Below are 17,207 nucleotides of genomic sequence, written 5' to 3' on the forward strand. Positions count from 1 at the left end.
ATGTTTCGGGTCTATGTCTCTGGGCCTACCTGCCTCCACTATGTTCGGGGCTATGTCTCTGGGCCTACCTGCATCCACTATGTTCGGGTCTATGTCTCTGGGCCTACCTGCATCCACTATGTTCGGGTCTATGTCTCTGGGCCTACCTGCATCCACTATGTTCGGGTCTATGTCTCTGGGCCTACCTGCCTCCACTATGTTCGGGTCTATGTCTCTGGGCCTACCTGCCTCCACTATGTTCGGGGCTATGTCTCTGGGCCTACCTGCATCCACTATGTTCGGGTCTATGTCTCTGGGCCTACCTGCCTCCACTATGTTCGGGTCTATGTCTCTGGGCCTACTTGCATCCACTATGTTTGGGTCTATGTCTCTGGGCCTACCTGCCTCCACTATGTTTGTGTCTATGTCTCTGGGCCTACCTGCCTCCACTATGTTCGGGTCTATGTCTCTGGGCCTACTTGCATCCACTATGTTTGGGTCTATGTCTCTGGGCCTACCTGCATCCACTATGTTTGGGTCTATGTCTCTGGGCCTACCTGCATCCACTATGTTCGGGTCTATGTCTCTGGGCCTACCTGCATCCACTATGTTCGGGTCTATGTCTCTGGGCCTACCTGCATCCACTATGTTTGGGTCTATGTCTCTGGGCCTACCTGCATCCACTATGTTCGGGTCTATGTCTCTGGGCCTACCTGCATCCACTATGTTCGGGTCTATGTCTCTGGGCCTACCTGCCTCCACTATGTTCGGGTCTATGTCTCTGGGCCTACCTGCCTCCACTATGTTCGGGGCTATGTCTCTGGGCCTACCTGCATCCACTATGTTCGGGGCTATGTCTCTGGGCCTACCTGCCTCCACTATGTTCGGGTCTATGTCTCTGGGCCTACTTGCATCCACTATGTTTGGGTCTATGTCTCTGGGCCTACCTGCCTCCACTATGTTTGGGTCTATGTCTCTGGGCCTACCTGCCTCCACTATGTTTGGGTCTATGTCTCTGGGCCTACCTGCATCCACTATGTTCGGGTCTATGTCTCTGGGCCTACCTGCCTCCACTATGTTCGGGTCTATGTCTCTGGGCCTACCTGCCTCCACTATGTTCGGGTCTATGTCTCTGGGCCTACCTGCATCCACTATGTTCGGGGCTATGTCTCTGGGCCTACCTGCCTCCACTATGTTCGGGTCTATGTCTCTGGGCCTACCTGCCTCCACTATGTTTGGGTCTATGTCTCTGGGCCTACCTGCATCCACTATGTTCGGGTCTATGTCTCTGGGCCTACCTGCCTCCACTATGTTTGGGTCTATGTCTCTGGGCCTACCTGCATCCACTATGTTCGGGTCTATGTCTCTGGGCCTACCTGCATCCACTATGTTCGGGTCTATGTCTCTGGGCCTACCTGCCTCCACTATGTTCGGGTCTATGTCTCTGGGCCTACTTGCATCCACTATGTTTGGGTCTATGTCTCTGGGCCTACCTGCCTCCACTATGTTTGGGTCTATGTCTCTGGGCCTACCTGCCTCCCACTATGTTCGGGTCTATGTCTCTGGGCCTACCTGCCTCCACTATGTTCGGGTCTATGTCTCTGGGCCTACTTGCATCCACTATGTTTGGGTCTATGTCTCTGGGCCTACCTGCCTCCACTATGTTTGGGTCTATGTCTCTGGGCCTACCTGCCTCCACTATGTTCGGGTCTATGTCTCTGGGCCTACTTGCATCCACTATGTTCGGGTCTATGTCTCTGGGCCTACCTGCATCCACTATGTTCGGGTCTATGTCTCTGGGCCTACCTGCCTCCACTATGTTCGGGTCTATGTCTCTGGGTCTACCTGCCTCCACTATGTTCGGGTCTATGTCTCTGGGCCTACCTGCCTCCACTATGTTCGGGGCTATGTCTCTGGGCCTACCTGCATCCACTATGTTCGGGGCTATGTCTCTGGGCCTACCTGCCTCCACTATGTTCGGGTCTATGTCTCTGGGCCTACTTGCATCCACTATGTTTGGTTCTATGTCTCTGGGCCTACCTGCCTCCACTATGTTTGGGTCTATGTCTCTGGGCCTACCTGCCTCCACTATGTTTGGGTCTATGTCTCTGGGCCTACCTGCATCCACTATGTTCGGGTCTATGTCTCTGGGCCTACCTGCCTCCACTATGTTCGGGTCTATGTCTCTGGGCCTACCTGCCTCCACTATGTTCGGGTCTATGTCTCTGGGCCTACCTGCATCCACTATGTTCGGGGCTATGTCTCTGGGCCTACCTGCCTCCACTATGTTCGGGTCTATGTCTCTGGGCCTACCTGCCTCCACTATGTTCGGGTCTATGTCTCTGGGCCTACCTGCATCCACTATGTTCGGGCTATGTCTCTGGGCCTACCTGCCTCCACTATGTTCGGGTCTATGTCTCTGGGCCTACCTGCCTCCACTATGTTTAGGTCTATGTCTCTGGGCCTACCTGCATCCACTATGTTCGGGTCTATGTCTCTGGGCCTACCTGCATCCACTATGTTCGGGGCTATGTCTCTGGGCCTACCTGCATCCACTATGTTCGGGGCTATGTCTCTGGGCCTACCTGCATCCACTATGTTCGGGTCTATGTCTCTGGGCCTACCTGCCTCCACTATGTTTGGGTCTATGTCTCTGGGCCTACCTGCATCCACTATGTTCGGGGCTATGTCTCTGGGCCTACCTGCCTCCACTATGTTTGGGTCTATGTCTCTGGGCCTACCTGCATCCACTATGTTCGGGTCAATATTCTATCCCTATTCTTTTCTTTCATGAAGAGGCTCCACAAGAGGATAGTTTCACTTCAGGGAAGAAAAGCTACTGACAACGAAACAACGGCTTTATTTGCAATGCTAAAATACATTAGAACTTGGATTACATTTAACAATCTGCAACATTTCCCCAACCAGTTAAGAGCATAAATCACATATACAACATATTAGTCATTACCTGGAAAACTAGGGTCTCGATTCAATCCAGACTGTGGAAAACCACGCTATAAATGTAAAAGGTGATGTTCCCGCATTTGCCAGACTTCATTCATGGTATACGCTGCATATGTCGGCTCAATCGCACTTATTACGCAGATTTTCCCGCTGTCAGGATTTCAAGGATCTTTTAAGATCTCTGGGAGAAGTGGACCTCTGTGGATCTCTTACACAGCATTAGCCAGACCAACCCTGTTGTTGTCCCTGTCGAAGATTGCATAGTACTGCCTGATGAAGACATCTCCAAGAATCCAAAGCTGCTGATATCCACCGTAACTAAAACCAGTCCTGCAGCCGTAGGAGTCCTAGAGAGAGAGAGAAGAAGAAGAAGAGGAGGGGGGGGGATAAAATCAGGATTTCTTTCTGATACCATTACTTTTCCTCTTAGATATGAGGCCCTTTGCTCCGCTAGGATCTTAAAGAAAGAAGTCAAGTCTCAGATGTACAGGAGCTCTGATGAAGGAGCTTGCTCTGAAACACATCATCATTAAAGATCAGATAGATTGTATGTAACATGTCTTTCAGTAGACTCTACCTGGGAGGTGATATGTTGTATGTAATTCCTATTGGACCTTGTAGATAATATTCACATTTTTTGGTGACTTTAATATTCTCATGGAAAATTCCACAGACCAACCTCAAAAGGCTTTCGGAGCCATCATCGACTTAGTAGGTTTTATCCAACATGTCTCCGGACCTACTCACGGCCACAGTCATCCTATGGACCTAGTTTTGTCTCGTGGATTAAATATTGTGGATCTTAATATTTTTCCTCATAATTCTACCCTAACGGACCACCATTTTATTACGTTTGCAATCGCAACAAATAATCTGCTTGCGACCCCAACCAAGGATCATCAAAAGCCGTGCTATAAATTCTCGGACAACCCAAAGATTCCCAGATGCCATTCCAGACTCCCACCACCCGCCCAAGGACATCAGAGTACAACAATCGGTTAACCACCTAACTGAGGAACTTAATTTAACCTTGCGTAATAACCTATATGCAGTCGCACCCCTAAAAACAGAAAACATTTGTCATAAGAAACTAGCTCCCTAGTATACAGAATAATACCCGAGCGAGCCCTGAAGCAAGCTTCCAGAAAATTGGAACGGAAATGGTGCTACACCAAATTGGAAGTCTTCCGACTAGTTTGGAAAGACAGTACCGTGCAGTATCGAAGAGACCTCACTGTTGATCGATCATCCTATTTTTCCAACTTAATTGAGGAGAATAACAACAATCCAAAATGTATTTGTGATACTGTCGCAAAGCGAACTAAAAAGCAGTATTCCCCAAGAGAGGATGGCTTTCACTTCAGCAGTAATACATTCATGAACTTCTTTGACAAAAAGATCATGATCATTAGAAAGCAAATTACTGACTCCTCTTCAAAGCTCAGTTGTCCTGAGTCTGCACAACACAGACAGGACCTAGAATCAAGGGAGACACTCAAGTTTTTTAATGCTAAATCTCTTGACACATTAATGAAAATAGTCTTGGCCTCTAAACCTAAAAGCTGCATACTGGACCCTATTACAACCAAACTACTGAAAGAGCTGCTTCCTGTGCTTGGCCCACCTATGTTGAACATAATAAACGGCTCCTTAACCACCGGATGTGTACCAAACTCACTAAAAGTGACAGTAAAAAAGCCTCTCTTGAAAAAGCCAAACCTTGACCCAGAAAATATTTTTAAAACTATTGGCCTATATCCTATATATCCTATAGCCTATATCCTGGAAGCCTGTGTTGGAAGTGGATGGCGGTAAATGTTTTACTTTTAAACTCGTACAAAACAGAGATGCTAGTTCTAGGTCCCAAGAAACAAAGTGATCTTCTGTTGGATCTGACAATTAATCTTGACGGTTGTACAGTCGTCTCAAATAAAACTGTGAAGGACCTCGGCGTTACTCTGGACTCTGATCTCTCTTTTGACGAACATATCAAGACTGTTTCAAGGACAGCTCTTTCCATCTACGTCACATTGCAAAAATCTGAAACTTTCTGTCCAAAAATGATGCAGAAAAATGTATCTATGCTTCTGCCACTTCTAGATTAGACTACCGCAATGTTGTACTTTCCGGCTACCCGGATAAAGCACAAAATTAACTTCAGTTAGTGCTAAACACGGCTGCTAGAATCTTGACTCCAGTGCTAGCCTCCTGTTAAGAATAGGGCTGATTTCAAGGTTTTACTGCTAACCTACAAAGTATTACATGGGCTTGCTCCTATCTTTTCGATTTGGTCCTGCCGTACATACCTGACCTATTCACCGGACGTGCTACCTTGTCCCGGACCTGCTGTTTTCAACTCTCTCCTCTCTACCGCACCTGCTGTCTCTAACTCTGAATGATCGGCTATGAAAAGCCAACTGACATTTACTCTTGAGGTGCTGACCTGTTGCACCCTCTACAAACCACTGTGACTATTATTATTTGACCCTGCAGGTCATCTATGAACGTTTGAACATCTTGGCCATGTACTGTTATAATCTCAGGCCGGCACAGCCAGAAGAGGACTGGCCACCCCTCGTAGCCTGGTTGCTCTCCACCCAGCACAGCCAGAAGAGGACTGGCCACCCCTCAGAGCCTGGTTCCTCTCCACCCGGCACAGCCAGAGGACTGGCCACCCCTCAGAGCCTGGTTCCTCTCCACCCAGCACAGCCGGAAGAGGAATGGCAACCCCTCAGAGCCTGGTTTCTCTCCACCCGGCACAGCCAGAAGAGGACTGGCAACCCCTCAGAGCCTGGTTTCTCTCCACCCGGCACAGCCAGAAGAGGACTGGCAACCCCTCAGAGCCTGGTTTCTCTCCACCCGGCACAGCCAGAAGAGGACTGGCCATCCCTCAGAGCCTGGTTCCTCTCCACCCGGCACAGCCTGAAGAGGACTGGCCACCCCTCAGAGCCTGGTTCCTCTCCACCCGGCAGGGTTTCTGCCTTTCTAGGGAGTTTTGCCTGGCCACTGTGCTTCTATATCTGCATTGCTTGGGGTTTTAGGCTGGGTTTCTGTATAACACTTTGTGACATCGGCTGATGTAAAAAGGGCTTTATAAATACATTTGATTGAATTTGATTGATGTAGCAACATGTTTTTGTACGGCAGGACCAGGACCAAATCGAAAAGATAGGAGCAAGCCCATGTAAATGTAAATGTTTTTCAGTAGACTCTACCTGAGAGGTGATAGGTTGTCTGTAACATGTCTTTCAGTAGACTCTACCTGGGATGTAATAGATTGTATGTAACAACATGTCTTTCAGTAGACTACCTGAGAGGTGATAGGTTGTCTGTAACATGTCTTTCAGTAGACTCTACCTGGGATGTAATAGATTGTATGTAACAACATGTCTTTCAGTAGACTACCTGAGAGGTGATAGGTTGTCTGCAACATGTCTTTCAGTAGACTATCTGGGAGGTAATAGATTGTATGTAACATGTCTTTCAGTAGACTCTACCTGGATGGTATAGATTGTATGTAACAACATGTCTTTCAGTAGACTCTACCTGGATGGTATAGATTGTATGTAACAACATGTCTTTCAGTAGACTCTACCTGGGAGTAGACTCTACCTGGGATGTAATAGATTGTATGTAACAACATGTCTTTCAGTAGACTCTACCTGGGATGTAATAGATTGTATGTAACAACATGTCTTTCAGTAGACTCTACCTGGATGGTATAGATTGTATGTAACAACATGTCTTTCAGTAGACTCTACCTGGGATGTAATAGATTGTATGTAACAACATGTCTTTCAGTAGACTCTACCTGGATGGTATAGATTGTATGTAACAACATGTCTTCCAGTAGACTCTACCTGGGATGTAATAGATTGTATGTAACAACATGTCTTTCAGTAGACTCTACCTGGATGGTATAGATTGTATGTAACAACATGTCTTCCAGTAGACTCTACCTGGGATGTAATAGATTGTATGTAACAACATGTCTTTCAGTAGACTCTACCTGGGATGTAATAGATTGTATGTAACAACATGTCTTTCAGTAGACTCTACCTGGATGGTATAGATTGTATGTAACAACATGTCTTTCAGTAGACTCTACCTGGGATGTAATAGATTGTATGTAACAACATGTCTTTCAGTAGACTCTACCTGGATGGTATAGATTGTATGTAACAACATGTCTTTCAGTAGACTCTACCTGGGATGTAATAGATTGTATGTAACAACATGTCTTTCAGTAGACTCTACCTGGATGGTATAGATTGTATGTAACAACATGTCTTTCAGTAGACTCTACCTGGGATGTAATAGATTGTATGTAACAACATGTCTTTCAGTAGACTCTACCTGGGATGTAATATATTGTATGTAACAACATGTCTTCCAGTAGACTCTACCTGGGATGTAATAGATTGTATGTAACAACATGTCTTTCAGTAGACTCTACCTGGATGGTATAGGCAGAGGCAGGGATGGTGAAGTTGTTTCCGTTGAGGGTGAAGGTCACCTCGGGCATGTTGGGGATGTTGTTGCAGTTCACAGTGGTCTAGGAGAGAAATAATAACGTTACCCTTTAAACTTTATTCTGTGGTTAATGAAAGGGGAGCCGGTGATTTGAGAAAAACAACAAACACTTCGCCGGCTCCAACCTAAATATGCTTGCGCAGATATTTTCTGTTCACACATGTTCAACACGTTCCAACAACACAGTTAGTTCCAACAGTTAACAAGGCCAGGCAGTTTGGCTCGGCTTGGCTTGGCTCAGTAGTTTGAAAAGCCCTATAATTGGACTCACATCTCTGTACCGGTCGGTGTGTGCGTTTGCGTGTGTGTGCGTGCGTGTCACTCACATATCCGTACTGGTTGATGGTGGCTCCGGCCCAGTAGTTCATGTTTTTGATGTCTTCGGTTGGACCGACGATCATGGAGGTGCCAGTATCTATGATAGCCTGACAACCACCATTGCAAGCCACGGTGTTGCCGTTGATGGTAACACTGGAAGGACAAATATTAGCTGGATTTAACTGTTGTTGTATGCATTTCTTGCTGTTATTGTGTTTTTTAAATGAGCAAATAATCTTGAACTTGGTAAGTAAGATTCAGTCATAGGCTCCAGACTGGAAGTACCTGGAGACACTCCATTTAGTATGATATTTGGCGTTTCGTATGGTATGTATTAATGTGTCCATCACCCATTTCGTATGACATGTTACAAATTACAATTTGTATTACATGTTACGAATTTGCCGATTGTACTATATGTAAAAAAATAAAAAATAAAATGCTTAACGTACTATATGTTACAAATTTGCAGACGTTTTATATGTTATGAATTCTAGCTAGGTGGCTAATGTTAGCTAGGTGGCTAACGTTAGCTAGGTGGCTAACGTTAGCTAGGTGACTAACGTTAGCTAGGTGGCTAACGTTAGCTAGGTGGCTAACGTTAGCTAGGTGGCTAACGTTAACTAGGCTAGGGGTTAGGGGTTAAGGTTAAGTTTACGAGTTAGGTCAAATGGTTGAGGTTAGGGGAAGGGTTAGCTAACATGCTAAGTAGTAGCAAAGTAGTAAGTAGTTGAAAAGTTAATAATTAGCTAAAATGATAAAGTTGTCCATGATGAGATTCCAACTCATTATACGCCAACCCATCCACCCCAACCAACCATTCTAATTTGTTTTTTTTCGTTAAGTAACCATCTGTCTTATGTACCATATACTAATTTTATTGTCCTGGATTTATATCTAGTTTATAAGACCAGGCTGGTCTGTAGGAATGTTCATTTTATGTACTGCTACACACAATGTGTATGTGGTTGATGATTCTATGGCAAGCTTCCAACTCATTCCACGGAGGGGCCGAGTGTCTGCGGGTTTTCGATCTTCCCTTGTACTTGATTGATGAATTAAGGTCACTAATTAGTAAAGAACTCCCCTCACTCTGGTTGTCTAGGTCGTAATTGAAAGGGGGGGAAAAAATAAAAAATACCCGCAGACACTAGGCCCTCCATGGAATGAGTTTGACACCCTTGGTCTATAGGTTATGGGAGGTGGCATGAAGGGATGATCCAAAAGTTGATAACATGTTGAACAGGGACTTAATGCTCTGTGTAGAGACTAAAGGCGATATATAGGACAAGGATATAGGCTCTGTGTGGACTAGTGTACCTACCTGTCCATGGTGATCTGCCAGAAGGTCATAACGGACAGGGGGATCCAGGTGATCTGTCCAGTGTAGTAGGAAGGCTCGATGACACCGAAGGACAACATGCTACCCTCTGCGGAGTTTCTATTGGTTGAGGAGAAATGGTCAAAAAAGTTTGTTTAATCATCAACACATTTTTTAAATGGAGGCCACCTCTCCTTCAAAGGCATTAAAGTAATTGTTTAATTGTATTTAATATCAATGCACTGGTACTTAGATATTTATATCACAACTAAGACAAAATGCCACTCTCGCCATCCAAATGCCACCTCCCTGTCCAGTTGTATTTGTACAGTAACTATGTTACCTGCTCAGGTAGACAGAGAAGAGGGACTGGGACAGGAGACCCTGGGTCATCATGCTGTCAAATATGGGTGTGGCTCCAGAGGCCGCCAGGTTGGGGAAAGCCAGGCCCAGGATACCGTCAGCAACCATGTAGGACATGAAGGGAGACTCGGTCTCACTGGCACCAAAGATCTGCTGGGTGACAGAGATACCTCCCACCTGGAAACACACAACAGCAGACGTCAGTCACTTGGCACCGTAGAAATAGAATTACACTAGAATGGTTATCCCCATTTAAGTCAAATGTACTGTGATGGGCCAAATTGAGTCTGCCATATTGAGTGCACCTGAGGAACATGGATATAGAACTACTAGAACGGAAATTCCAATTCAATTGTTTTGTGATGTGTGGTCCTGCGGCCATTTTGGATAATTTAGCAATAAAAAATTTAAACTGAAACAGCTTTTTCTCCAGCAAACTAGAGCCATAATAATTACATTTCAATTGTTTTGTGATGTGTGGTCCTGCGGCCATTTTGGATAATTTAGCAATAAAAAATTTAAACTGAAACAGCTTTTTCTCCAGCAAACTAGAGCCATAATAATTACATGTAAAAAAAAAAAATCCCAGCATATCTAAGCTGTCTAACTGGTGTAATTTATGCTTCTCTGCATCTCTGTTCAAATCTGGGTAAAAGATTGAATGGAATGTGAGTCTTATTCAGTACATTTTAGTTATTGCTAGCTTTTCTAAAGTCTGCCAACCTTGCCATTAGGCATGCCAGCTAAGATAGCTAGCTAGCTACTCTAACTTGATTAATAACCTGAAATGGCTTCTTATTAGCTAGTTTTGAGGTTGGGAACCTGTCTGGGCTAACTAAAGCCAACTTCATAACATGTGTGGCTAGTACTATTACAGAGAAGAAGGAATATGTTATCATTAACATTTTAGTCATGTAGCAGACACTCTTATCCAAAGTGACTTGCAGTTTGTGCATTCAGCTTCAGATATCTAAATGGAACAACCACTTCTCATTCACGGGAAATCATTTTTTCCTCAATAAAGTACCTATCAGCAAAGTCAGTGCTAGTACGGGGGGGGAAAAGTCTAGTGCGATTATTTAAAAAAATATATATATATATATTGAAGCAGGACAAATCTGAGAGGGCACGTGCCCCCTATGGGCATGACGTTTCTGACAATAATAGGTAGCTAGCTTCATTCACAATACTTACCGAAATAGTGTCGTATGCCAGCTTTCCAGTCATGCTGCCAGATCCATACTGAATGGAAACAGTCTTGCTACCCAACTTGAAGGTGCTGGACAATCCAGGATTGAATTTCTCATGGTTCTCTATTCAAATGATGAACATGTTTATTACAAATCAAGCACATACCATACCATTGCAAAACTGAACATTCATTAATTGATTCATTGGTATTTCAAACATTGAGTTATTCTCTGCAATACACACTATAAAAGGGGAAAAAAATGTAAATACCTTTATCCAATTTCATGTTTTATTGTGTCGAGCCCAACCCCCTTATGCAGTAAACCTCAAGGTACTACCCTCAGACACAAACCTCAACCCATAACCAAGTCTCCCATTCTCTGGCTAGGTACTTAATATGAAACTGTTTGTGCAACACTGTCACAAGAGACGACTCAGAGAGAGAACTCAGAGACTACACTGTGAGACTACCTAGAGAGACTATCCAGAGAGACTACTCAGAGACTACACTGTGAGACTACCTAGAGAGACTATCCAGAGAGACTACCCAGAGACTACTCAGACCCCTGGAGTATACTCACGGCAGGCCTGACTGGAGCAGTAGACAGAGGGAACCCACAGGTTGGAGGAGCCAGTGTCAAAGATGACCTTGAAGGACTGGGGAGGTGTTCCAATGGAAATCACTCCATAGTAGGACAACTGCAGGGAGACGGTGAAACAGAGATGTACTGTAAGTCAGAGTACTGCAGTATGAACTGAACAGTCGTTTGTCTGGTATGTTGATATACTGAACAGTCTTCTATACAGATGTGAGCCGACGTGAGCAAGACGTTTACAGGTCAACATTCACAAGGCCGCGGGGCAGATTACCAGGATGTGTACTCAGACACGGGGTGACCAACTGGCAAGTGTCTTCACTGACATTTTCAACCTCTCCCTGACCAAGTCTGTAATACCTACATGTTTCAATCAGACCCCCTCTGTTTTTACACTGCTGCTGCTCGCTGTTTATTTTCTATGCACAAGTCACTTTACCTACATGTGTCAAGACTCAGGGGAAGACCCAGATGCAGACAGTTTCAATGTAACAAAAGCTTATTACAAAAAAAAAAATGGGAGAACAGATCAAAGGCAAGCAGAGATCAGTTGTCCAGAGCAGAGTCCAAAAGATACAGAACGAAAGGCAGGCTCAGAGTCAAGGCAGGCGGAATGGTCGAAAACCAGGAAATCTAGAACACAGGAACTAGAGAGAGACAGGAGCACGGGGGAAAAATGCTGGTAGGCTTGACGAAACAAAATTAACTGGCAACAGGGGGGTGGAGACGAGCACAAAGACAGGTGAAACAGATCAGGGTGTGACAACATGTACAAATGACCTCGACGAACCTGTACCCCCACACATTGACTCTGTACCTGTACCCCCACACATTGACTCGGTACCTGTACCCCCACACATTGACTCGGTACCTGTACCCCCACACATTGACTCGGTACCTGTACCCCCACACATTGACTCGGTACCTGTACCCTCACACATTGACTCGGTACCTGTACCCCCACACATTGACTCGGTACCTGTACCCCACACATTGACTCGGTACCTGTACCCCCACACATTGACTCGGTACCTGTACCCCCACACATTGACTCGGTACCTGTACCCCCACACATTGACTCGGTACCTGTACCCCCACACATTGACTCGGTACCTGTACCCCCACACATTGACTCGGTACCTGTACCCCCACACATTGACTCGGTACCGGTACCCACTTTATATTGCATCGTTATTGTTATTTCAATGTTACTAAATAAAATAAATACAGAACATTTTAAAAAGTAAATATTTTCTCAACTCTATTTTCTTTAAACTGCATTGTTGGTTAAGGGCTTGTAAGTGAGCACTTCACAGAAAAGTCTACACCTGTTGTATTCGGCGCATGTGACAAATTAAATTTGATTTGAAAATATAAACGCAACATGTAAAGTGTTAGTCCCATGTTTCATGAGCTGAAATAACAGATCCCTGAAATGTTCCAAACGCATAAAAAAGCTTATTTCTCTCACATTCTGGGCACAAATTTGTTTACATCCCTGTTAGTGAGCGTTTCTCTTTTGCCATGATAATCCATCCATCTGACAGGTGTGGCATATCAAGAAGCTGATTAAACAGCATGGTCATTACACAGGTACACCTTGTACTGGGGACCATAAAAGGCCACTCTAAAATGTGCAGTTTTGTCACACAACACAATGCCACAGATATCTCAAGTTGAGGGAGCATCAAATCATATGAAATGTTATTTGTCACATGCACCAAATACAACAGGTAGACCTTACAGTGAAATGCTTACTTACAACCCCTTAACCAACAATACAGTTTTAAGAAAACACCTAAAAAAGTCAGAAATAAGAATAACAAATCATTAAAGAGCAGCAGTAAATAACAATAACGGGGCTATAATCAGGGTGTACCGGTACAGAGTCAATGTGGAGGGGGTACTACAGAGTCAATGTGGAGGCATACAGGGGTACCGGTACAGAGTCAATGTGGAGGCTATATACAGGGGGTACCGGTACAGTCAATGTCAATGAGTCAATGTGGAGGCTATATACAGTGGGTACCGGTACAGAGTCAATGTGGAGGCTATATACAGGGGGTACCGGTACAGAGTCAATGTGGAGGCTATATACAGGGGGTACCGGTACAGACTCAATGTGGAGGCTATATACAGGGGGTACCGGTACAGAGTCAATGTGTGGGGGGCATCGGTGTTGAGGTAATTATGTGCATGTAGGTAGAGTTATTAAAGTGGCTATGCATAGATATAACAGAGTAGTAGCAGCAGCGTGGGGGCTAGGCAATGCAACGGTCTGGGTAGCCATTTGATTAGCTGTTCAGGAGTCTTATGGCTTGGGGGTAGAAGCTGTTGAGAAACCTCTTGGACCTAGACTTGGCGTTCCAGTACCGCTTGCCGTGCGGTAGCAGAGAGAACAGTCTATGCCTCGGGTGGCTAGAGTCTTTGACCATTTTTAGGGCCTTCCTCTGGCCCGGTGATGTACTGGGCCGTACGCAATACCCTCTGTAGCGCCTTGCGGTCATACCAGGCAGCTGTAAAACCTTTTGAGAATCTGAGGACCCATGCCAAATCTTTTCAGTCTCCTGAGGGGGAATAGGTTTTGTTGTGCCCTCTTCACAACTGTCTTGATGTGCTTGGACCATGTTAGTTTGTTGGTGAAGTGGAAACCAAGGAACTTGAAGCTCTCAACCTGCTCCACTACAGCCCCGTCGATGAGAATGGGGGCGTGCTCGGTCCTCCTTTTCCTGTAGTCCACAATCATCTCCTTTGTCTTTATCACGTTGAGGGAGAGGTTGTTGTCCTTGCACCACACTGTCAGGTCTCTGACCTCCTCCCTGTAGGCTCTCATCATTTTCGGTGATCAGGCCTACCACTGTTGTGTCATCAGCAAACTTAATGGTGGTGTTGGAGTTGTACCTGGCCGTGCAGTCATGAGTGAACAGGGAGTACATGAGGGGACTGAGCAGGCACCCCTGAGGGGCCCCCTTGTTGTGGATCAGCATGCAATTGGCATGCTGATTGCAGGAATGTCAACCAGAGCTGTTGCAAGATAATTTAATGTTAATTTCTCTACCAAATGTCTCCTTCAACATCGTTTTAGAGAATTTGGCAGTACATCCAACCGGCCTCACAACTATAGACCACCTGTATTGCGTCATATGAGTGAGCGGTTTACTGATGTCAACGTTGTGAACAGACTGCCCCATGGTGGCAGTGGAGTTATGGTATGGGCAGGCATAAGCTACGAACAACGAACACAATTGCATTTTATGGATGGCAATTTGAATGCACAGAGATACCGTGAAGAGATTCTAAGGCCCATTGTTGTGCCATTCATCCGCCGCCATAACCTCATGTTTCAGCATGATAATGCACAGCCCCATGTCACAAGGATCTGCACACAATTCCTGGAAGCTGAAAATGTCCCTGTTCTTCAATGGCCTGCATACTCACCGAACATGTCACCAATTGAGCATGTTTGGGATGCTCTGGATCGATGTGTACGACAGCGCGTTCCAGTTCCCATCAATATCCAGCAACTTCACACAGCCAATGAATAGGAGTGGGACAACAACCTTCCACAGGCCACAATCAACAGCCTGATCATCTCTATGCAAAGGAGATGAGTCGCGCTGCATTAGGAAAATGGTGGTCACACCAGATACTGACTGGTTTCCTGATACACGCACATACCTTTAAAAAAAAAAGATATCTGTGACTAACAGACGCTTATCTGTATTCCCAGTCATGTGAAATTCATAGATTAAAGCCTAATGCATTTATTTCAATGAACAGATTTCCTTATATGAACTGTAACTCAGTAAAATCTTTGAAGTTGTTGCATGACGCATTTACATTTTTGTTCAGTATAAATCAGAAGAATCCTACAATATAGCCTTTGTGACTAGCCTGGTACCACATCTGTTTGTATATAATGGTATATAACTCCAATGGTCGTTGGCTATATAGCACAAACAGATCAGTCACCAGGCTAATGCAGAATATGACCATACTGCTCCTGACTCTGCCTTACATCAGCATCGTTGGTCATTGCCTCATCTGCACCAGTCTGGATGAACTTCGCCATAGGGTTGTAGGGGTACTTCTGCCTAGTCTCCTCCCATATACCTTTCTCCATCAGGGTCTCTCTGGCAGTCTTCCCCTTGATCAGAGAAATCCTGAAAACACACAATCAAAATCTGAATCACGGTTATTCTACAATTACATGTACTAGGAATTTGACATGGACTTACATGGTATGACACTCGGAGAGGAACAGGACTTACTTGGTATGACACTCGGAGAGGAACAGGACTTACTTTGTATGACACTCGGAGAGGAACAGGACATACTTGGTATGACACTCGGAGAGGAACAGGACTTACTTGGTATGACACTCGGAGAGGAACAGGACTTACCTGGTATGACACTCGGAGAGGAACAGGACTTACTTGGTATGACACTCGGAGAGGAACAGGACTTACCTGGTATGACACTCGGAGAGGAACAGGACTTACTTGGTATGACACTCGGAGAGGAACAGGACTTACTTGGTATGACACCCGGAGAGGAACAGGACTTACCTGGTTTGACACTCGGAGAGGAACAGGACTTACTTGGTATGACACTCGGAGAGGAACAGGACTTACTTGGTATGACACTCGGAGAGGAACAGGACTTACCTGGTATGACACTTACGGAGAGGAACAGGACAGGTATGACACTTACCTGGTATGACACTCGGAGAGGAACAGGACTTACTTGGTATGACACTCGGAGAGGAACAGGACTTACCTGGTATGACACTCGGAGGACTTACTTGGTATGACAGGACTTACTTGGTATGACACTCGGAGAGGAACAGGACTTACTTGGTATGACACTCGGAGAGGAACAGGACTTACCTGGTATGACACTCGGAGAGGAACAGGACTTACTTGGTATGACACTCGGAGAGGAACAGGACTTACTTGGTATGACACTCGGAGAGGAACAGGACTTACTTGGTATGACACTCGGAGAGGAACAGGACTTACCTGGTATGACACTCGGAGAGGAACAGGACTTACTTGGTATGACACTCGGAGAGGAACAGGACTTACCTGGTATGACACTCGGAGAGGGACACTATGGCACACAGGACGATAGCCCACTTCATCATGGGTGCTTCTAGTTCTTCTTGGATTCAGAGAGCGAAGTAGGAGAACCAAGGCCTTATATACAGTTATCCTGTACACCAGGACCCAATCCACAGCCAGTAAAGACTCAAATCCACAGCCAATTGTCCATGCCATTACTTCCCTTAGCAAACAATATCACGCAATGGATACGTCCCAAAATGGCACGCTATCACCAACTTACTCCACTACTTTTGAACAGGACCCATATGCCTCTGGTCAAAAGTTGTGCACTATATAGGGAATAGGGTGCCATAGGACTCTGGTCTAAAGTAGTGCACTATATACTCCTGCATTGCTTGCTGTTTGGGGTTTTAGGCTGGGTTTCTGTACAGCACTTTGACATATCAGCTGATGTACGAAGGGCTATATAAATACATTTGATTTGATATAGGGAATAGGGTGCCATAGGGCTATGGTCTAAAGTGGTGCACTATATAGGGAATAGGGTGCCATTTGGAACACAGCGATAACAGAACTTCAGATAAGAAAAGTGTGCAATGGTTACAAACATAAAAGACCTTAGTAGCAAAAAGTAAATATGCTTTGGAACAATGTTAATGAACAGTCATTGTCTAATCTTGGGAAATAGCTGATACAAGTCTGAGTCACCATCACCCTTGTTTCGTAATTGAACAAAAATTACATTTGTATATCATCAAATAGTCTTAGGGACAAATTAACAAAAACATAAACAGTGGAATAATATTCCAAAGTGTGTTCCATGTTTGGGTTTTTTTCACATGTAAATATAACTTAATTTTCTATACATACTGTATA

At 45.0% G+C, this 17,207-nt stretch overlaps 1 protein-coding gene across 2 annotated transcripts; it reads right to left on the reverse strand.

Annotated features, from left to right (window-relative positions):
• Nucleotides 1-2,819: 2,819 nt before the first annotated feature.
• Nucleotides 2,820-16,458, reverse strand: LOC115101932 (pepsin A-like). Of its 2 annotated transcripts, none has more exons than XM_029621386.2 (9): nucleotides 16,353-16,458; nucleotides 15,284-15,428; nucleotides 11,251-11,368; nucleotides 10,673-10,791; nucleotides 9,459-9,655; nucleotides 9,119-9,235; nucleotides 7,803-7,947; nucleotides 7,400-7,498; nucleotides 2,820-3,290 (listed from the first exon to the last, which is right to left on the reverse strand). In XM_029621386.2, the coding sequence occupies exons 1-9, from the start codon at nucleotides 16,409-16,411 to the stop codon at nucleotides 3,153-3,155; spliced, it is 1,137 nt and encodes a 378-aa protein (XP_029477246.1). In that variant the 5' UTR covers nucleotides 16,412-16,458; the 3' UTR covers nucleotides 2,820-3,152. The 2 variants fall into 2 exon arrangements, with proteins under 2 accessions (XP_029477246.1, XP_029477248.1); XM_029621388.2 differs by lacking the exon at nucleotides 16,353-16,458 and adding an exon at nucleotides 15,669-15,704.
• Between the last annotated feature and the right edge of the window lie 749 nt (nucleotides 16,459-17,207).

Source organism: Oncorhynchus nerka, linkage group LG20 (genome assembly GCF_034236695.1).
Source record: "Oncorhynchus nerka isolate Pitt River linkage group LG20, Oner_Uvic_2.0, whole genome shotgun sequence".
Taxonomy (NCBI): Eukaryota; Metazoa; Chordata; class Actinopteri; order Salmoniformes; family Salmonidae; genus Oncorhynchus; species Oncorhynchus nerka.